We start from the raw sequence: 21,916 nt of genomic DNA on the forward strand, positions 1-21,916 counted from the left end.
AGTGAATGGGCAATTAATCCATCAGTCCAGGATATTTAAACCCTTACATGCCACTGAACCGGTGCTCCGTCACTGAGCTGCCTTCTGACCAGGGTAGTGCTCTTTGCACAGCAAGCCTGCTTTGCAGAAGGACACTCAGCCTGAACTCAGCTCAAGTATTTCGTCATCTGCCTCAAGCCCGTCCTTCGGATGAGACGTTAAAGCAAGGTCCTGACTCTCTGTGGTCATTAAAAATCCCAGGGCATTTCTCAAAAAGACTAGGGGTATATCCCCGGTGTCCTGGCCCAATTTCCCATTGACCATTACCAATCATGGCCTCTTAATAATCCCCGTTAACTGGCTTCATCACTTTTTTCTTCTCCCCACTGAGAGCTGGTGTGTGGGCAGCGTTCTGGCGCACTATGGCTGCTGTTGCATCATCCAGGTGGGGCTGCACATTGGTGGTGATGGAGGGGATCCCCATTACCTGTAAAGAGCTTTGAGTGGAGTGTCCAGAAAAGCTCTATATAAGTGTAAGCAATTGAACCTGCTCTGTCTGTCAGCACCCCCTCTGTCCAGCTAAGCTCCAGGCCAGTGGCACAGAACCGAGCCTCCTATCTTTCATCCCTGATAGCTGCACTCACTGTCTTGCTAACACCTGTCCTTTTTGGTCGTCCCCCCCTGCCTTCGCTCTCCCACTTGCTCCAGCTGCCTATGTCAGCTCTTGTGTCTCTCTGAGCCTTCACTTGGATCAAGCTTTTGGATTCTTCAGCCTGTCAGGAGGACACACAGGGTAGAATTTAACCAACCTGCTCTAACAACTAGTGCCATGAGGGTAGCCATTGGTTTAAAGATTCACATAAAACCAAGGCACCTCCTACCGTGATCACCATAGTTGGGCAGAGGGAAGAGCTTCACCTACTGGCCTACGAACAGCACCTATAGTGGCAACCTGGATTTCCTTGGAGGGCTCTGATCCCAGTACTGAGCAGGCCCAGACTTGCTGAGCTTCTGAGAAATCGGATGAGGACACATTTTTCTGATGCTGATGTTCAGTATCTTCTTGCAAATGTTGAGTAAATGCCATGTATTGTACATACATTTCAGGTTGTACTATCTGCTGTGCAAGAATTTCACTTACTCAGTTTTTGCCAAATGCTAAATGCATACCTGACCCCACTTTGTCCCCAGAAACAGGATTTAATGCACTGCACAGCACAGTCCCAGATGTACTGATAGTCAGGACTAGATATGCAAAGGAACAATGAATAGGTTTATTACAGGACTAGATATGCAAAGGAACAAGTAACAGGTTTATTCCATGCTGAAAAGAGAAGAGAGAAGACACAACGTTTCGGCTGTGAAGCCGTCTTCAGGTCATACCTAATGCTGTCCTCAGTGTAGTGCGTATGTGGTATGTGTCTGTATCTGGCACAGAGGATTCTAACAGTTGTCCTACATACAATCAGCTGTGTGGGGCCCCAGGAAACTCTCCACGTTAAAGGAAATCAGGAAGAGGTGTAGAGCAAATAGAATCAGTGGATTAAACAGGCTTCCTGATTCTCAGCCAAATATTTCTCCGGGCTAGACATGCACAGCCACAACACCCAACACTGTTTTGCCTGGAATACCTTCCTGGCTTGATTGATATCACCTGACGGGTGAGGGAGAGTACTGCAATCTCCCTGTTGCCTGAGAGACAGTCAGTGGGCACTTCTGCACAGGTAAGCACAATGGTGAGTTTTACACCAAACATTTCGTCAGGGTGAGTTGCCTTTGTCCTGAAGGTCAAGAAAACATAGTCTCTGGGTTTTGCAGATGTCTAGATACCTTTTGATAATTTGAAAAACATTCTCTAAATTCCCTGGAAGCAGGACGCTGGGAAGACCACAACACTTCAGATGACAGGTGTTGTAAACACAGTGCACCAGAGATTCATTTGGCTGATTAGACCCGAAGATGCTTTTTGTAGAGGTGTGTCACGAAGATCTATTTGACTTTTTAAGGTGAAAATGAAAACCTCCCTGTGTTGTTTTGACTGTAAGACTCTAGTAATTTTCTGCTTTGTCTGAAGTGTAACCAGGGTGCATAATTGCAGCTAGACACAGAGAACAGTGTACACCGAATGATATAAAAGAGCAGTAAGAAAACTACTTTACTTAGAGGTGTAAGGTTCTCCAGAAAGTATTCTTCCTCAAAAGAAATGTTTTAGATTATGTATAATGGATGCAGTGTCATACAGTAATTTGATCTACATTAGCTGTTTGTTTTCGGCGTCTGATCTGAGACAGCGTTTGGGATCTGTTGTATTTCTTTATTGTTTAAAGAACATTTCTCTTTTTAAATGTCAGACCGGTTTTTTTTTTTGGCGGGGGGGGGGGGGGTTCTTTTGCTGTGAAAGGATTCACGAGTGAGGGGGACAGACAGGGATTCCGTTTGTGAAAGCGTGAAAGGATATAAATAATTCACATTATTTCGCGTTAAACTGAAAGAAGACCACAGGTTCCTTGAGCATATAAAATTACAAAGCAAATCATACTTAAATTTAATCTTGCCGTAGTTTTTTACTCCATGAAACATCTGAACGCTGCGAAGGGGAATTTTTTTAATAATTATTCTGTAGTTGAGAAAAGCAAAGCACTTTTGCGAGATTGAGAGTGAAACAGGCGAAGTAAATAAACTCTCGACGCGACAGTGAGGACCATGAGCTCTCTCCACTTCCCCCTCATTCCACAGTTCAACTCCGGCGGCCTTGGCTCTTTTCCATAAAGGTACTTCAATGGAAAAAGAGGAGTAAAGATGTGTGTTTGGAGCTAATAGGGACACTAACCTTCTTTAAATAATAACAACGGTCTTGGTGTTGATGTGTTAAACAATTCAAGTCTCGTACACAAGAATCCAGCCCCTTCGTTAGCGTAATTTGTTTTTGAAACAACTAGATGGTCTGAACTCGGAAAGCGTCCGTGACAACCAAAATGTTTGCTCTCAACCAGTCCGCCCGCCTCCCAGGAGCTCAGGCGCTACTATATTGGAAAGAGAGCCGCGGCTCTTGCTGACCGATGGAAGAGTTTTCATTCACATATCTGCTGCTGCAGCCAGAATCACTCCCTTTGCAACCAGAACTGAAGGGAGGTGGTATCTGTTGTTTAAACCTGTCACTTACAAAACTTGTTTTGCGAACCAGCGAATATGGAGGTCGCTTATCTCTCGGTATTTCCAAGACCCTGTAGTTTGCATGCCATAATCATATTGTGCAATATATCTAAATTAACTGGAAGACGCTGGCATATAAAAGCAGTCGGATTTATGATATATCCCAAAGTACTTTTTTTTTATGTGAGCAACTGTCTGGAAGAGGCAATTTAACGAGTTCTTCCGGTTAAATCATCTACCCTCTGCGCTTAAAAATAACCTGAAGAGCGGAGGCATGAGGTGATGCAGTACCTGGCTGTACGTACGTTGTTTGCATAATTGCCAGCAACAAAAATAGCGAGGGAATATGTAATAAAGGGGAAGACCTCGACGAGGGTGGGGTAATGGCATCTGTTGTAGCTGCAATGGCCAGGATATCTCTGCGTTGAGCTATCAGTTCACACACAGCAACGCGAGATCAAACTTGGGTGGCTGGTGAGTTAAGGCGTTTGCGCCCAAGTAGAAGCTGAAGAGCCCCACGGAGGAGACTAGCAGCACCAGGTGAAGAACCGAAACCTTTTACTCATTTCGCACGGGTTAGCCGGTTCTTTTCGCATTCTCTAACTGCAACACATGGACAAGGGTGGCTTTCCAATCTCGCAGCTCTTTTTGATCTTGAACTAGTTTATGCTGCATTTGTGTCTTTGCGTTAGTTGGAGCGGAGCGCTCGTGAGTTGAACAAGCACTTCACACTGATACCTTTGCTTTCTTTTTGACGTGTTTTAGAAAGTGGTGCGTTTGAAAACGCTTGGGTTTAAAAAGAGAGCTCACCTTTTAAAGACCGTCATAAACGGATATATTTATCATTCAGCTTCGGTACAGGAAAACAGAAGGAGTACGCGAAGACTGACCTGTTTTCGACAACCAGGGAATTTATTTTTGTAAATAAACGTTACATATTTCAGAGGAGTAGGACTGTACAGTATAAACTTGGCTGAAGCTGTTTATCTTTATTTTGTTTTTGTCCAGGTTTGTCAACAAAACGTAAAAACTTTATATAGTTTGTCACCATAGAACAAATCCATATATTGTTCCCTAAAATTTAAAAGTGCAAGAAATAATGAGAACAAATATTACGATTAAGACTGATGTCTGAAAACTAACGTTTGGGATAATTCAAGACAAGTCATGTTTTTGAACGGTGATTTGCTTAAAATAAATTAGATTAGATTGTTGAAACTTCATTTATTTTGGAATTCGTGTTATTTCCACTAGAAAAACAGTTATTCGCTCGGGGAATAATTATTGACAGTGATAATAATTATTTAAAACCACCGATGATACTTTGTCAGAGTTTCACAAAGTGCCCTTCTGGGTAAAATCAATTTCTCTAGAGGTCTGGGACACAAGAAAAAAAAACTAAAAAGAAAACATTCAACTAGAAAGGGCGTCATCCTTCCTGGAAAATGACAGGGGGGTTCAATTTGATCAACAAACTCAAAAGATCATCTGCCGCTGTTTTCAAAACAGTGGCAGGTGATGGTGCTTCCAAGTAGATTTGGAAATATGAATCAATTATTCAATCACTAATAGCTGTATTCAGCTACAAGACAGAGCGGACGATACAATGTTTTTAATTAATTTTTAATTGCATTTCGTTACAGGGGTGATTTTATCACCCCTCGTATCATTACTGCAAGGCGGATAACGGCGTCTGAAGTTAAAAAGGATTTGCTAATGCTCTCAATTGTAAAAATAGTTCAGCCAGTTAAAACCGCTAGTGAATCTTGTTAGTCGTCTACAACTACCCTCCTTATATTGTCAAGTCAAACTGGCTTTACGCTTAAGTGAAGTTGTTAAAGTTTCACTTAATGTAGTCCGCTATAAACCACACAATTTCAGTCTCTTGAGCCTTGAAGTGATAGCAGGAAAACGGTATGGAAAAACTACAAATACATGAAAGAGTGTGCTCGGATATCCAGAGAAAAGGGAACGAGTTCCCAATTACTCAATGAGTGAAGTCTGCACGTCGCACAAATGGAGCAAGGCTTCTGAACTCAAAGATAATTGGAAGTCATGAGGGCTGTAGTCCAGAATCAAGGAAAACCCATCACTGGTACAATATATACTTTTGATTATGCCAGCATTGGTTACAACGGAATAAACAAAATCGCCTATAAAAAATGATAAGAAAGCTCCACGGCCGAAACTTTGTGTTTTCTTTCTTCTCTTTTCAGCATGGAATAAACCTCTTGCTTGTTCCCTTGCAGCCTACGCATGCTGACGCAGCTACCCACCTGAAGTACTACAGAAAATGATACCAGTTTTTTAAAACGCCACAGATATCTGAATGTAGAAATCGTCGGCAATACTTGAGCGGTACTCTTCACTGTAAACAGATTTCGGACTTCCCTTTTCATTGAAAACGTTTTTTTTTTTTTTGCTCGTGCTATTGAAGTACAAAGGATATTAATCAGGCCGCATCTTCAGTTACTGTTCACCATCTACAACAATACACAGGAGGCAGGCTGGTGCCGGGGTCAGGGCTGTCATTGGATATGTTTTAGGGAACAAGTAATAGGTTTATTCCATGCTGAAAAGAGAAGAAAGAAAACACAACGTTTCGGCCGCGGAGCCTTCTTCAGGTGTTTTGTGTTAGAAGAAGAAACATGCATGCATTGTGAAACCATTTCCCTCAAACCTCTGCGAAAACAGAACCTAACGCGTACGCTAATTAATATAACAGGACAAGGGCATTACGGTCGTATTAGGACAGCGAGACCTGATTCTGTTTCGTTGTTCCTGAGCCGAAGCAGTTCAGCACATCTTGGCAAGAAATTTAAAACGCATAGCTGCTCGATACCTAAAACACAAAACTGGTTATTCCAGTTCTTCAAGTCAGGTGTTTCATTAGTTCATCTCTTCCGAGCTTAAAATGACCTTGAACGCACCGCTGACTGGAGTCGGTCACTCGGGCGCTGGTCTGGGTCAGAATTAAACCACCAAGACGATAAAAAATGGTTTTGCAATATAATGTCATTATGTGATTTTATGAAGTAAGCGTGTTTTGGTGAGTGAATCAGTATTACTTGGAAACGCAAGACACAATTCCGAAAGACTGTTTTATACGAACACAAATATTGAATGAGATGAAACTGCAGCAAAATAACCTTGCGGAATCGACCGAGATATGGGGACAATGTACATGTTGCGAATAATACGATATGCTCAACCTGGTTAAAAAGAAATGTCTCTGTCCCCATGGGCTATTCGTGTAAGTCTGAACCTGCTCCTCTCAGAATTTCGGGGCTGGATATAAAAAGATCGAAAGAAACCAGTGAAAAAGTGAAACACCTCGTCTCCGATCTGAGACAAACACATCTCTTTTGTTTTCCGCATCCGAAAAATAACTTTTTAAACCTGGCATTTTCCAAAAAGTATGTTTCTGGCACACCTTATTCGTGGACACTGAACCAAAAGTGGAGAAAGGCGACGCCATTATGAAACTGGACTCGGAAGATCTGCCCGAGAAAACAAAAAGCCTTCAGGCTAAGCTAATGTTTAAGACAAAATCGTTCCTCATTTCTGGAGCGTACAGTAAGTAACGAATAGTCTGCATTTCTGATCGGAAAGGAATGTATTCGCTGAATTAGATTAAGCAGAATGGCTTTATCCCCCCGTGACGTTGACGTCAGAGACTGCAGCCAATGACGCCAAATTCGTTATCATGCCCAGCTGTCAATTCGAGTACAGCTACGTCATCGACGTGTTGTCTTGTATTTTTTGACGTGACACAGTACTTGCAACATGAACTGATAATGTTGCGATCTAAGATTATCTGAAGATGAAAAGCTCTGTACACATTCCCGGCTGTGGCTCGTGACTTTCGTCTACACCCTTTTAAAGAAGACCCGCATGAATAGAAGGGACCGCTTCACAAAATTGGCAATGAGCCTATGTAGAGAGCGAGCAAATAAAAACACCTGCTTGAGATTTTGAATAAAAGCGAATTGAAACAATGCAGTTTTCTCCAGTTTGGTTTGAACAGGGAAATTGCACCAGCTACAATAAACTTCAAATCTCTTCGGTACAGCTGGCTTTGCCTTTTTGGCTCATGTCACCCCGAATGTCTGATAGCCCAGCTATCTTCCTTTTTATTCCCGAAACACCGTTTGCGGAGTAGTCGATATATAGTCTCTCTATATATATGTAGTCAGGTGTTTGGAAAAAAAGGCATAGTGTTAGAAATGTTAATCTTATTCAGAAAAGCAGTTCACAATGTTGTAAAGAAATTGCACAAAAAAAAACCCGCTACAATACAAATCAGTGCCTATTAAAAACAAGGAGCAAAGCAACGTTAGCATTAAAATGTCGTTTTAACGGAACTGTTTTAAAAAGACGTTACATCAGTAACTGTTATGAAGGGAGGGATGTTTGCCAGAATTAAATAGAAATAGGAAACAAAGCTGTAGATGAGACAGAAGTTTAACAATCTGTTGCTAGTGAAATCTAATTGGAGTGCTTTTACATTGCCTGGAATTTGTTAATTCTTGGGTTTTCTTTCAATACATTAAAATCAAATTACAATTAACACGACCCCACAGGCTACTTGGCCCAGTGGCATTGGTAGGCTTTTTCACAATACAGCCCAAGTTTCTCGTTGCTAAAGAAACGTCCTCACAATTAGGTGACTACGGAAACCACGGACAGGCCTAACGTGTTTGGTCTGTTTTTGGTTTTAATCCTCTCGTGTTGTGGCTGTTGCCTTGATCGAAGAGCAAAATTCAGCCTGCTGAGATTAAAGCGCGAAGCAGCGACTAGGACTCGTGAGATTCTAAAAGATAAACGAAAACAACTCCACTTTCACTGAACTGGAAATGCCAGTATTCTTTCATTCCGAGATAGATTCCAAAGCAAGAAGAAAAACAAACTGCTTCCGTTTAAAACTGGTGACTATAAAGACCCCACCCCAAACACGCACAGCACATGCTTAAATTACAGTGGAAGGTGTAATACCGCAGCAAGGAATCTTTCATCGTAGATGTGTTCTTATTTTATTTAGAAAGATGTAACTGTGCCGTGTGGAATTACAAAATAAATCTCGACGTTTTAGTACCGTATCACCATGGTTTAAAGAAAGTTACCGTTTTTGGTTTGCAATAAAACAATAAAATACATAGAAGGTAAAGAACAACCCTTCATAAAATCGATGAAGTACTTATTTAGGCGGGTGAAGGGAGTAGTACTTTATTGATAGGGACCTTCAGACTTAAGTGTTTTCGATATGTAATGGTTTCATTCCCTTTCGGGAGAGGATTTTTTTATTTGTAGCACGCAGGGTAGCGAATAGAAAACGGAAGAAATGGATGGGGGTGGTTTTAAAAAAAAAAGAGATTTACATGACCCGTTTGGTTTTGTTTCTTCCGCCTCTATTTGCCTGTAATATCCTATTGCGTAAGGACTGTAGCTAGCCACTTTAAGAAACTGGTATATCAGAGTACGACTGTCCAGGGACGGGGACACCGCCAAGGCTGAGGAATCTACCCCTCACATTCCAAAATATTTCCGCATTGTAGTTCGGTTAGACATCATCCAGTCGCTAATGCATGACGCTTTTAACTTGACGCCACTTTTAAAAAGGATCTGCTATGTGCATACCGGTATGGGATGGGGTGTATTAAGGAATCGGGTGATGAACTGATGAACGGGTTTCTTATTTTTCTCCGGTTCGAGCGTAATTGCTTCTTGTTTGAGGTTTGAATAGTCTCTGAGCGCTGTCCTTCGGGTCCTGCAGCGCTTTTCGGATTTGCAAAAGGAATTAATCTGCTCCCCTATATGGGCAAGTTTTGAAAAGTAAGACGTCTGTACGACTGTAACCCGATGGAGAAAAACACCGTCTTCAATCACAGCTTGTTCCAGTGATGGTCAGGTTCCATTCCTTTGCCAGTTCAAATTTTCTATTTGTCTTTTTTTTTAATTAATAGTAGCTATTACGACTAAACTCTTCTATTATTTTTACCGCAAAAATGTCCCCCTAGTTAAACACAAGTCTGTTTTCTAATAACATAATACAATTTGAGTTAAACGAATGTACAGTATAAGATCTAATTTCGTGTAATGAAAATGACCAACACATTTCTGTATACGACTGTAGACATAATTGCAGGATGAAAATTGGTATATGTAAGGTACCAACGGAAACGGAATAAGGACGAAATGCAGCCTATATGCTTCTCGCTAAAATTTTAAATCCGATTTCTATACATTTCACTAAGAAGAACGAGAAGGAAACGTTATGTATTACCCTAAACGACTGGTAATATTTGTAGCCCGATTATACAGTAGTTACAGAAAACATGTAGGTGGAACATGTCGTAAAGGTGGCATATCAGAAGACAAAAGAATCCTTTGTTATGTCCAGGGGTTATTTTATAACTGCACATTTGAGATAAATGCCATTATCACTTTTTTTTCTCATTTCATAATCTAATTCTGACCGAGCTGATTCTTCATAGTGCTTCGCTGCAATAAAAAAAAAATCAACGGACTATGAAGACCGTTTAGTTGGATTTTACACTGGCTGTGTCGGTTTGCTACATGTAATAACCAAGACATTTAAAATGAAGTATCTATTCTTTATGGCCAATTGGGGGGGGGGGGGGGGGGGTCATTGCAATCTGATTTTAAAACCGACCAAACATTGTATCCGTGTGGGTATGTGGGAATTTAAAGGAGGTTTTGGTTTTACAGTCTATTAAATTGAACCAGCGAAGTGAACGGTTAATACAACCTTTGTTGTGAAATGAAGGGAATCCTATTATACATCCGTTTAACTTTTTTATTTAGGAAACCTTTTCTTCAGTCTTGCACTCATGTGCAGCACAGAGCTCTCCAAATGTCTTGACTCTTAGAAAACGAGAAGAACGAACTGTGCTTTGTCTTAAAAATAATGAATGGTCTAAAAAAAAATAACTCCCATTGTGAAGCGTCAGGCTCTTCCGGATCTCGCACTCCCTCCTCGCTCCAGAAATCTAGTAGAAATCCGACAGTGTGATCCTAATGAGACACCCCAAATTCACATTTAAGCCGACGAGGTGCGAATGGGTTCAGAGATCATGTTTAGAGCCGTTGTCACTTTTACAAGTCAGGAAGGCAAAGGGTGTTCATGCAACTGCCGCTCCGAGGTGAGGTCAGCGTTCATGCTGCAGGCGCTGCAAGGACACGCTGATCTCAAATGGGCCTTCGATGCGTTTGAAGGTCGATCTTTTTAAAGTGTTTTATGTTCGCGACTCGGGCGAGAACTTCGCCTCCGTTGACCTGGGGCTCTGGTTTCTCTCGCGCAGGTGCCGAGATGCGAAGGTCAGCCCACGTTGTGGAAACGTGCCTGCTGCTGGTGGTGGGAACCCTCTGCATGGTCCTGCTCTTCCAGAGAGGTGACTCCGGGAGAGACCTGCACATCAGGAGGCAGGACAGCCCGATCGCCGTAAGGGAGCCTCCGGTAACCAAGGGCCAAGGCCAGCTGCAGTGGAAGACGGTGGCCAAGTGTAAGGAGAACACCTCGATGGCCAACATCTCGGGCTTCTCCTCTCTCCCGCCGCACATCAAGGACTTCCTGCGGTACCGTCACTGCCGGAATTTCCCCGTTCTGCTGGACGTGCCGGAGAAGTGCGGCAAGACGCCCCAGGACTCGTCCGACGTCTTCCTGCTGCTGATGATCAAGAGCTCGCCGGCGAACTACGATCGCCGGGAGGTCATCCGCAAGACGTGGGGCAGGGAGCGGCGGGAGAACGGCGTGTGGGTGCGCCGCGTCTTCGTCTCGGGGACGGCGGGCCAGGGCAGGGAGAGGCGCAAGCTGAACCGCCTGCTGCAGCTGGAGAACCAGGAGTACCAGGACGTCCTGCAGTGGGACTTCCACGACTCCTTCTACAACCTCACCCTCAAGCAGATCCTCTTCCTGCAGTGGATGCAGGAGCGGTGTCCCCAGGTCCATTTCCTTCTCAACGGGGACGATGATATCTTTGCCAACACCGGCAACATGGTCCAGTTTCTGCAAGGCTCAGGGAGCAGCGCAGGGGACAAGCATCTCTTTGTGGGCCACCTCATCCGGTATGTGGGTCCCATCAGGGAACCTGGAAGCAAGTACTATGTCCCTGTTCAGGTCCAGGAATCAGACTCGTATCCCCCATACTGTGGTGGAGGGGGATTCCTTCTTTCAGGTTATACAGCCAGGACTATATACAACATGTCCCACTCCATTACTTTTCTGCCCATCGATGATGTCTACATGGGTATGTGCCTACAAAAGGCTGGACTAGAACCCATCTCTCACATTGGAGTGAGAACTGCGGGCTTGCACATCCCTTCCCAAAATGTGGATCCTTATGATCCCTGTTTTTACCGGGAGATTCTCTTAGTGCATCGGTTCTTGCCTTTTGAAATTCTCGTCATGTGGCAGGGGATTAATGAGCCTGGTTTAAAATGTGGCATTTCGGCAACAGTCAACTCCATGCTGTGACGGTGCTTACGACACCATTGAAAGGAGCTTCTTCAAGCCAGATCGAAGTTAGATGAAAGATCCGGCTTTTTTGATCCTCATAGCCCTGAGCCAAAAAAAAGTGGAGGAAATTCTCAATGACGGACAGATAAGCTGAAATCTGAGACATTGCACATTTGCTCCTTTCAGAGATGTGAAGCTGATGCAGGAGCAGGGGAGTGGGTTTACCTAGTGAACTGAAAATTCTAGCCTTTTGATTCCTAATTAACCATTGTTTGTTGGGAGATTGAAAGGGACTACTTTGTCTAAATCACTTTAAATGAAAGCAATAAGACAAAGATGATGCATCATTTACGGTGTTCTGTTTAGACCCTTTACTCGTGGTTTTCAAGTCTGGGTTTGTGTTTCTTGTACTTCTTTGGTACATAAACTGTATTTTGGAAACTCACTATTTATGGAGTGTGTTTCCAAAGTTCTGGCATCAATAAACTCTTTGATGCAAGCCTGTTCTTCATTGTCTGCAAATTGCTGTGGTTAGATGTTATCCAGACTTTCAGCTATCAAGATGATAAGTCATTTCATGTTACCTTGAACAAAATGCTATAAAAAATGTTTGATCATAAAGGTTTACACAAGCTTTGCAATTATCATGTAACCAAGTCAATATTTCACCTCCTAGAATTGTTAAATCTAAGCTCTTTCTTGTTTTGTGTGTATTTTGTCAGTAGCCCAGTTGTTTTAATTTTCTTTTTTTTTATAAAAAATAAAATTGAGTTCTGATCTTTCTCTCAGCTGCTAAGTAGGAAAGTGTGTTCCACACTAAGATTTAATTCTATTATAATTGCCCACGTAGCATTACAATGGACAGTCATAACTTCTAGAGGATTGAATTTTCCCAAAAGCAAAGCAGAAAATGTATTGCTTTAAGGAGGTGGGTATTTCTGGGGGGAATATTCGTATGTGTGTGGGCTGATCTGAGGAGCATGTCTGCTCTGTACCTTTCACTTTCTTCCATGTGGAGAAGACACAACCCAGCGTGCTCAGCCTTGTCACTTGATATCATTTTGAATGGATTTGGGCTGATCGGTGTTTTTAACAGAGAAACAAACGTCTGCTAATTACCAACAAGACCTGAGTCTGCTTTCCACTGGAGCCACTGGAGCGTTTTGCCTTAACTACAGTATTTACAATTACAATGAATTAATCATTAATTGAGCTATAAGCTGAACATCCTGTATGCAGAGGACAATGAATACGGTTTCATACACTGGGAGGTGGTGAAAGTGCACCAGCTCCTAATTGCTTTTTTAAGAGGTGTACTGATTGCTGTGAATAAGAAGAAACAAAAGCAGCTGAGTTCGTGTTGCAGGAAAACGTTGCGATTTCAAATTCGGTGGGTAAGAAATGAAAAATACCGAAAACTGAGAAAATAATTGTATAGGATTAAAAAATCTCAGCAAAGTCCCCTTTTTCTGTTGTAGTTTTTGTAGCTATTTTGGTTAAAAGATATTAAAGGAGTGAGTCGTGGGGGGAGGGGGGTCAGTTTATCTGATCTGTCTCCGATCAAAAGCCTTGTGCTGGGCACAAATTTCCAAATGATTAATTCTTCCTCTCCGCGCCCCTTACAAGTCACGATTTCTGGAAATAGGTTCAATTGTAGGTAAGAAATTGCAAAAGCAAGGCAGGCTACAGAGAGGAGAGGAGCTCAGTTCAGTCACCCGGCTCTGAAGTGCTGCTGCAGAAAACAGCAGGGGGTGAATTGACAACTCGCTCCCCCAAATGAATTGCACCTCTGTGTGGTTTCCGGCACAGTCCTCGGGCTCCTGTTTTTCAAACAGAACACAATGTACTGTGTGCCCCGTGGTCACTGTGCATGTTCCTGGCATGGCAAGAGAGGTTAGTGTTGGTGCTAAAGAGGAACTGTTTAAGTGTAAAGCAAAAAAAGTTCGAAAAGACCGAGTGAAAAGAATTGTGCACGTCTTTTTTTTTGTAGTTTGCAACCTTCAATTATAAAAACACAATACTTTATTCTTGATCTGCACTTTGTATTTACTGTACAAGTCCTCTTGTGTGTTACAGTATATTAAAGTGAGGTACCCCTTGGTGTCACTGATATTTACTTACTTGGAATTGAAATATAGAAAAACTCAGATAATTTACTTTTTAGTAGTGTTTAATCCAAAACTGAAATCTGACTAAAGTATATTGTTTTTATAGCTGCACCTAGTGCCTTTTCTTTTTTTATTAGATTCTGAGGGTTCTGTTGGTCACATTGTGTCCAGTCAATGAGTAAACAATTAAGCAGGAAAATAAATTCTGCTGTATAAAACAATAGAGGTTAATTGGGTCATCTATTACAGTTTTCCTGGCTCAGGCATACAAGAGCACATTTTGCACATTTCATGGATTTTCTGCAGGTCTTATAATAACTTATTAAAATGATATCCACTCAGAGCAGTTTTCTTTCTGTTTGACTTCTTAAAGATCAGAAGTATTAGGCATCACGAGGGGGCATTACTGGCAGTATCTTCTGAAGGCCCTGCCTGGATTGCCTACAGCGCAGTTGCTCCAGTCTTCTGGTGCTCATTGTCTTTTGTTGGTGTTTTTTTCTGGCTCCTGGTATTGTGAGCAAAAGCTCAGGAAATTCAAGCTTCCCTTCCAAAGCAAACATGTCTCAGAACTGCAAATGACAAAGAGCTTTATCATGCCTGTAATGGTATGGAAATAGGAATGATAAATGAATGGCGTGCACTTCAAAGACATTAAAAGATAGAAAAACATATATGTGGATGGATTTTTAAAGCTGGAAACTGCTCAGTAATAAGTATATACTTTTTTTCCAATGTACAAAAAAGAAGGCTTGAGGTTTTTGGTGCTTTGTTGAGACTCAAAATCTGGTAGAAGCTGAGTTAGGAGGAGGGGATGTCTTATTTTGTCACAGACTGTTCCTGTGAAACTATGTGTGTGTTTTCCGAGATAATCAGATGAGCACAGCAGAATTTGTTTCCTGTGATGTAGGACAGGTCATCAACCCCTCACACTTCACTGTGGCACTGAAAGCAACTGCAAAGCAAAACATAAACTGAAAGTCACTCACAGGAATTTCTGATACTTTGAAATGCAGGAATCTCGTACTACTGCAAAAATTATTTGATTAAGTTAGTTTCTCTCCCCTTGGTTCCCTGTGGCGGATCATAAGACAATAGTAGAATATACATCTTCTTTTGTTTCTGCTTTTATGATGATTTTTTTCTAAGAAATCCTGTGTCCTATTTTGCCTTTCCCCTTCCAGTGATTGGGAGTGTTGTGGGTTTTTAAACCTCTAACCTATTTAGTAAGTGGTCCAATTGATCACTTTTCAGAAGCCTTCAATTCCTTATTGAATCCAAGTGCTGGGAAGACAAGTCAGCCTCTGTTGGTACAGACTTTCTCTTTTAGAAGTAATTTCTCATCTTGCAACCAGTTCCATTGTTGCCATGGAAACCTCCATTACACATCTATTGTCTACACCTGTGGGAGTGCCCCCCCCCACACCTGTCTTGTTACAACCTACAGACTGGCTCTTGAACAGTTATCACCAAAGTGCTTTGTTTAAGAGGCCTGTGTCTTAGGTAAGGCCTAGAGCGTTTCGTCTTGAACAATGTGGAGGCAGGAGCAAAATCCACTTTCAATATACTGTATATGTGAGTTGATTTTTTTTTTCCTCCATTTTGCGACTGAACCCCTTTTAGGCTGGGTTTTTATTTCAGTATTTTATGTTAATAATGTTGTCAAAGGAACAAGTCTCTCCTATTGAAAACAGACCGTGTTTAGGTTGTATATATCACTATACCCAATGCCCAAGTGAGTTGTGTTATGTAAAAGATTAAGGGCATGTATATACATATAAATACTCTCACTTCCAAAATCCACATGGATTGTTAAAGAATGTGCCACATGTTTCTTGGTGTGTGATATGCACTGCACTAAAAGTAAGTAATAAAACCCTCCTTCAGTATGTTCATTGGAGCTTTAGGTGGTGTAGATACATCTTGCTATAAATTAATAATGAGTGTATTTTTCATTTTAAGATGTGCTATTGCATAATCCAAGTGGGGCTGCACATTGCACTTTGAGTGGAGTGTCCAGAAGAGCACTATATAAGTGTAAGGAATTAGTTTAATTATTAAACAAACATAGTTAAATTAGTCACTGTGTTGTCTTCATTCTGTTCCTTGCCCATTAGATCTATTCACATAGAAGCAAATTGCATCAAAATAAACTGCACACTGCTTTTGTCTGTTCCAGCAGTTACTGGGCCAAGCATGTCAGAGATGTTGATTAAAGTGTGTGCCGCAATATATGGGTTCTAGAGTGTTAACATATTCTGAATTAAGTTTATCTGTGGGGCAAATATGGATACACTCTACGTCCAGGATTGTGTAATAAATTGTATAGATAGCTCAGCAATTGGGACAATATGTCTTTGGCAATGACGTTACAAGAATATTGTTTCCAAGACATCATGTACGTCCTACCAGTCGGATGAGGTCAGAAACATAACATTTGTCATCCTTGACCTTTCACCTCACACCTGCATCCCTACCACTTAGTGACTATATGCTACAATTCTTAAAGATAAAGCCCTTATATATCATTATGGTGTTGAATTGCAAAGTATTTTTCAAGGCTGCAGTATCAACAAAGTCTCTAAAACATTACAAATATATGATAGGAAGGATAAGGGTGAGGTTTGGATATCAAAATGCTGATGCATTCAAGATGTTCATCTCTCCGAACAGTATGTGAGCATCAAGTGGATAAACTACGGTTTCTTGACATACAGTACACACATTGTACACACATGACTAATATTACTACTGTTGGAGTACAGCCAAATATCAGGCCTGTTGGAAACATCTTTCCTCTTACAAACAAATGTGCTTTGCTTGACTTATCACAGCCAACTGCTGGCTCTGAGCTACACAAACCACACTGTAAGAAAACCTCCAAATCCCTGGCCACTATGCAGAGTCCAAACTCGAAGCTTGATCCCCCATGTTAAAGAGCCCCGAGTGATTTGTACAAACCTAAGGAAATATATGGCCAGAACAATCTGGATCCTTTGATGCCCCAAAAAAAGCTCCCTTAATTACCCATACACACATTTCAGAATAATAAGGGGCCTCTATAATTTCCTATAACCCAAGCAATGGGATGTGAACTAGCCTTCATAAATGGATGCATAAAAACAAGAAATTGCTTAATAATCACAAGGCAATAGATCACTGGTTGACAAGACCTTATCTGGAAAAACCCCAGCCTTGAGGGACTCAGTACCAAACTGTGATCCTGGGATCGGAACATGCTTTTCTCAGGCCAAGGCTAAGTGGGTCCACGTTGGAATTCCGTGACAGGCCTGCGGTGTCTGTCGTCAATGTCTGGCTACATACCCCAGGCTATATAAACCCTGGAAACAGCCCTTTTGGACATTCCTCAAACGGTTACCCCCGAGAAGGTCCTGTTCTCCGTTTGCCTGGATCTCAGGTCCTCTGGAAGCTACAGAATGCCCCGGTGGTTCTCCTCTTTCCTCTTCCTGCTTGTGGTTTGGCACAGTGGGGCTCGGGCCCAGGACAACCGGGTGAAGCTGTGTGGTCGGGAGTTCATCCGAATGGTGGTGACGTCATGTGGAAGCTCCCGGCTGAAGCGCTCTACTCCAGAATCTGACCAACCCCGAGTTAATCCATACTGTAAGTCAACTGTTTTCATGACTAGAAGATTTGTTTCAAATAGCCATGTAATTCAGAGAGGAGTTCACCGATGTCTACTCTTTGGTACCGTATAAGTTAGCCTGCAGTAGAGGTGAAAAACGTAGAATACATCCATTATAGATAGATCCAGAATAGATCCAGGAGTCAATGAGGACTAGCAGAAAATTGTGCCCATTGAGGAAGAAGAAGACTAGGTTGGTCATCTGGTTTGAAGACCTTAAGCTGTCTAAAACTCTTCTTAAATGTTCTGGATAAACGAGTCGCTTCAGAATGCTGTGAGTTTTCTTGGTACACCCCAAACCGGGTTATTACCTGGCTCTGTTTGCCTTATCATAGAATGGCTTGAATTTTATCTTCTTTTCTGTTCCCGGTCCATGCTTTGAGTCTAAACTAGCCCAACCCTGTAAGTGTTTTAAGTACCTGAAAATGAAGCAAGGTCCACTGTTTGAGTTTTCGCTATGTGCTTTTTCCTAGGATTATGAACTTTCTATTATATTTAAAATTTGCTATGCTTAAAGAAGGAATGATAAGGATTTCAATTAGAATGTAAAGTGCCTTCTGAATGTCCATGCCTCCTCAGCACTACTCACAATAATGAATGCTTTGCTTGTATTGATTCTAAGTGTTCACATCCCCGGGGCCCTGAACGATATTTATGGGTTAACACTTGAACGTATGTACGTTGTCCGTGTGTTTTCAGGGAAGCTCCTGGAACGGCTCACCAGTGATGAACTCAATGACTGGGAGGATCCAGGAACCAGCGTGACGACCGTGACGTGGAGCTCTCCGGCAGGCGACCTTGCGGGGGAGCCTGGCCCCCTCCCTCCCCGGGAGCGCACCAGTTCAATGTCACGCGTTCCCAGAGAGTCCAGAGCCGAGGGGGATCCGAGCGTGCCAGCACAGACCTTCCTTCCCCTCACAGGGTCCTCCCGGTCCAGGCGGGAAGTGGGCCCGGCAGGGGTGTGCTGCAGGTCAGGCTGTACCCTGAGCGAGCTGGTACAGTACTGCTGAGCAGCCTTTGAAACGCTTGGCAGGATCTACAGCCCTGAATGCAGATAAAGGCTCCTGCAATAGCACACATGCCTCTATAGAATCACCTGTTTTGTTTTATCTCGTGAACAATTGAATAGGCTTAAGTAATTCCAGTGCAGAAACGTGCTAGGCGAATGCTAAAAGTATGAAATAGTGACCTGTATATTTTTTTAGCACAATTTTATCTTTCTTATTCAGAGCCAATAGTTCCGATTTGAAGGGCAAGCCTCCCAGTGCTTGGATAAAAGTAGTGTGAACACAAACCTTGTCAAATCCTTTGATCAAGAATCTCATGTAAGACTGCCACATTGTTCGAGAAGGGAAACTACTGTTCAGAGTAATTAATCAGATATGGCCAGACTCAGAGTGCCTCTATAAGAAGGTTGCAGCTTCCTGTGTAGGCATGAAAAGGGTTATGGAAGCATGTGTTCAATGGATTGTTAAAGAATGATCAATTGTCTGTAATTTTCAGTCCTGCTGCTGACTGATGGGAGTCTGGCATTGGTGGAAAGTCTGAGCAGCTTTGAAGTTATTTTAAGATGGGGCAGGGAGTCAGTAAAACCAAGCTTGGAAATGCTAGGTGCTGTTCCAATCTACGCACAGGGCACTTCTGATAGGTTAGGCATCTGAATGAAACTGGATTTAGTGGTTAGGAAGATTAACATTATGAATGATTCTTCATGTTCAATGGGAATCCTTAACTGTTCAGGTCTGAGGCTTAGAAAGTAGCAAACTCAAAGGACAAAGTCCTCTTGTCCAGGCTGTGACTAGTACTTTTTTATCTTCTTATTAGAGCGCAAACTAAGGTAGAATCATATCATACTCGTTTGCACAATGATCAGATTAGATTACCGTGCGATTTGTTTTCCATTGGATAGATGAATGTAAGAGTAATCCAAAATGTGACCTTATTTGCATAAAAAAGGAAATTAACCTGAATTGGATGTGGTGAATCTTAATGATATGGCAGCAACATAATAAAAAAAAACAATAATTATTGAAAAGCCTTTTTATTATAAAAATATGTATGCTCTATAATCTTTTCTCCTTGCCTAACAATCATTCTCCTGAGAATCCCTCATTCTTTTTAAAAGTTACATGCATTTCATTTAATAGAAGAACACAGAATGATGAATGAGAATGCTAACCATTATGTTCCAGTTTGCCTTTTCAAATCACTCAACACGAACTGTTACACCTTTGCTTGGGATGTGCATTCTGTATCACATTCTTTGTCAGAGGTCTCTGCCATTGCTCAAAATCGTTCATGGTTGATTTCAGTGAAATGTTCTAACCATAATAAGCTCTATTGCATTCATCAGGATCTGCCCTAATCACTGAACAGCAGTGACAGGCAGATATCTTGTATTTTTACTTTTTGAGAGTGAGGCCTTTTGGCAGTTTTGCCCATGGATAAAGCATGGTTCCCTCCTCATATCTCTTCAGAAACAGCATTTAAAAAGAAATGTGTGCTTTCCATTCTGCAATGCAAGAACCCACCAAGAACATTTGGTATTTGCTCTGCAAAAGTAGCCAACTACACAGTATAACGACATTTGACAAAAATGTTTAACACCTTCTGCTTCAATAATGTACACGCCATAAATGAAGAATTTGTTCTCTTAGCTAAGCTAATAACTGTCATAATTGGTTTCTAACACTGTGTTTGCCACACAAATCCATTGTAGTAATCCTAGTAATCCCCATCTCTGAACTGGCTTCATCCCTCTGCTCTCCTCCCCACTGAGTGCCTGTGTGTGGTGAGCAGACTGGTGCACTATGGATGCTGTTGCATGTTGTGTCATTGAACATCTCTGAATTTTTCACACATCAAAAGAATTGTCAAAACTCTCTCACGATATAGTTACGATGTAAAGCACTAGGTTGACGGCATTGTGCCATACTTCTTTGATATGACCATATTTTCAAAAGCACATGGCTAATTTTACCATGATTGTGTTGAGCCTATGTAAAATGAAAGGAAACCTAACAGACGCTATAAAGAAAGGTGACTTCATATAAATTGTAAAAAAAAAACAACACACAAAATAACCATTTACATAACAAATGCTTGACACAATACTGCATAAAAAAAGTTTTTGTTTGAGATCTTTATAGCAATAGTTTCCAGCCCTCTTCCTGGGAGACCCTGCGTCCTCTGTTTTTCATTCCATCTGAACTGGTAACCACTGGTGCTAATTAAATCCTTTAATTGCTTGTTTTGTTTCAGTCTTTGGTTTCAATAATGCTCTACTTCAAGTGCATTGCTCAAACAGCTGTAGAATCCAAAACGTCAGGCAAGCTTTCCTCTACAGGTTTATGAAATCACTTCATCAGTAATCAATCTATGATGATCACACACAGGTGAGCATGACCAGGTGTGAAACAGTCCTCCCACTGAGGTGACCAATTGGTTACATTTTACACCTGAATCACTGATTATTTCAACATTTCAGCAGCCACACTTGAATAAGGGACATTTTGAAACTCATAAATTGGGAGAAGGTGGAGACCAAACCTGAACTCTTTTCAACCTTTTAAAAGCTTTAAAGCAAATTTAAAAGTATACCTCAAAAAGAAAATGGAAATCAATCAATCAATCAATCAATCAATCAATTAATTAAGAACCGAGAACCGAGAACCGAGAACCGAGCTTGCACAAAAACCAGAAGACCGACTACAGGAAGCACTGCTCTGTGGGGTTACTCAGCCCTTTGAGCCATCTCTGTCATCCTGGAGGCTGGTTTCAATCTGTTCCCCCAGCTGTGAGAAGCTAGGCCTGTCCTCGGTGTGGTAGGCCCAACATTTCAGCATCATTCCATACACCTGCAGGGCAAAGTACAGATTTATCTGCTAGAAATGTTCTAAGTGTTTTGGGATCTTCTCAGCTTTTATCTGTCAAGCTCTTCTGATAACTATCATCTAGCAGCAATACATATTTTTCTTCTTCTTTTTTTTTTACAATTGCTTTCTGATTTTGTTTAGGGTGTTTTATTGCATTTACTGGTAGAAAAATTCCCCTGAGTATTTTGTATTGGTGTTTTTTTTTTTAAATTGGAGAATTACAAACTATTTGTAAGTGCAAATAAATTTGATATGTCTAAGAAGAAGATTCTCCCAGGACTGGGTATTTACATAGCTTTTTTTTTAGAAAGTCCACTTTTCAACTGGTGTTGATGGGACAGATGAAACTCCTCTGATACCTTAAATACATTAAGATGGCAAAATTGTAAAAAAATACTGTAGTGACTAAACATTTCAAAAGGGGGGGGGAGGCGACTGCTGTATATCATACAACACTGATGTGAATTTTGACAAGTACAAAGAGATTAACACAGGAAGTAGAGGCTAATGCCATAGTTCTCGCTTGGTGAGTCTGAGCTGCAAAAATGTCTATAAATGGATGTAAATGAGGGTCTGCATGTATATGATGATTCTATGTTGTTATCAGAGCAATGAATGCATACAGTAAAAGAGCAAACTGAATGCTAGGAAGTGTGAATTTAAAGGGAAATCATGCTCAGGAATT

At 41.6% G+C, this 21,916-nt stretch overlaps 3 protein-coding genes across 6 annotated transcripts in view; 2 read left to right on the forward strand and 1 right to left on the reverse strand.

The window, feature by feature from the left end:
* Positions 1-1,622: 1,622 nt before the first annotated feature.
* LOC102687306 (N-acetyllactosaminide beta-1,3-N-acetylglucosaminyltransferase 3) lies at positions 1,623-15,792 on the forward strand. Of its 4 annotated transcripts, none has more exons than XM_015365242.2 (2): positions 1,623-1,703; positions 10,455-15,792. In XM_015365242.2, the coding sequence occupies exon 2, from the start codon at positions 10,463-10,465 to the stop codon at positions 11,624-11,626; it is 1,164 nt and encodes a 387-aa protein (XP_015220728.2). In that variant the 5' UTR covers positions 1,623-1,703; positions 10,455-10,462; the 3' UTR covers positions 11,627-15,792. The 4 variants fall into 4 exon arrangements, with proteins under 4 accessions (XP_015220728.2, XP_015220726.2, XP_015220724.2 ...); XM_015365240.2 differs by lacking the exon at positions 1,623-1,703 and adding an exon at positions 3,386-3,672; XM_015365238.2 differs by lacking the exon at positions 1,623-1,703 and adding an exon at positions 8,127-8,771.
* A 1,268-nt stretch (positions 15,793-17,060) lies between these two features.
* insl3 (insulin-like 3 (Leydig cell)) lies at positions 17,061-19,391 on the forward strand. The gene is made up of 2 exons (XM_006639964.3): positions 17,061-17,334; positions 18,056-19,391. The coding sequence occupies exons 1-2, from the start codon at positions 17,151-17,153 to the stop codon at positions 18,364-18,366; spliced, it is 495 nt and encodes a 164-aa protein (XP_006640027.2). The 5' UTR covers positions 17,061-17,150; the 3' UTR covers positions 18,367-19,391.
* jak3 (Janus kinase 3 (a protein tyrosine kinase, leukocyte)) overlaps positions 19,382-21,916 on the reverse strand; it is a 29,260-nt gene continuing 26,725 nt past the window's right edge. The window contains exon 24 of the mRNA XM_015365755.2: positions 19,382-21,213. Within this exon, the coding sequence (XP_015221241.2) occupies positions 21,094-21,213 (120 nt within the window). The 3' untranslated portion in view covers positions 19,382-21,093. The remainder of the gene's footprint in view (positions 21,214-21,916) is intronic.

This window comes from Lepisosteus oculatus, chromosome 29 (assembly GCF_040954835.1).
Source record: "Lepisosteus oculatus isolate fLepOcu1 chromosome 29, fLepOcu1.hap2, whole genome shotgun sequence".
Classification (NCBI taxonomy): Eukaryota; Metazoa; Chordata; class Actinopteri; order Semionotiformes; family Lepisosteidae; genus Lepisosteus; species Lepisosteus oculatus.

Coding starts and splice junctions, on each gene's coding strand:
- LOC102687306 (XM_015365238.2), top strand. CDS start 8,714: ATGCATGACGCTTTTAACTTGACGCCACTTTTAAAAAGGATCTGCTAT. Junction 8,772..10,454: donor GATCTGCTATGTGCATACCG/GTATGGGATGGG, acceptor TCTCTCGCGCAG/GTGCCGAGATGCGAAGGTCA.
- insl3 (XM_006639964.3), top strand. CDS start 17,151: ATGCCCCGGTGGTTCTCCTCTTTCCTCTTCCTGCTTGTGGTTTGGCAC. Junction 17,335..18,055: donor ACCCCGAGTTAATCCATACT/GTAAGTCAACTG, acceptor GTGTGTTTTCAG/GGAAGCTCCTGGAACGGCTC.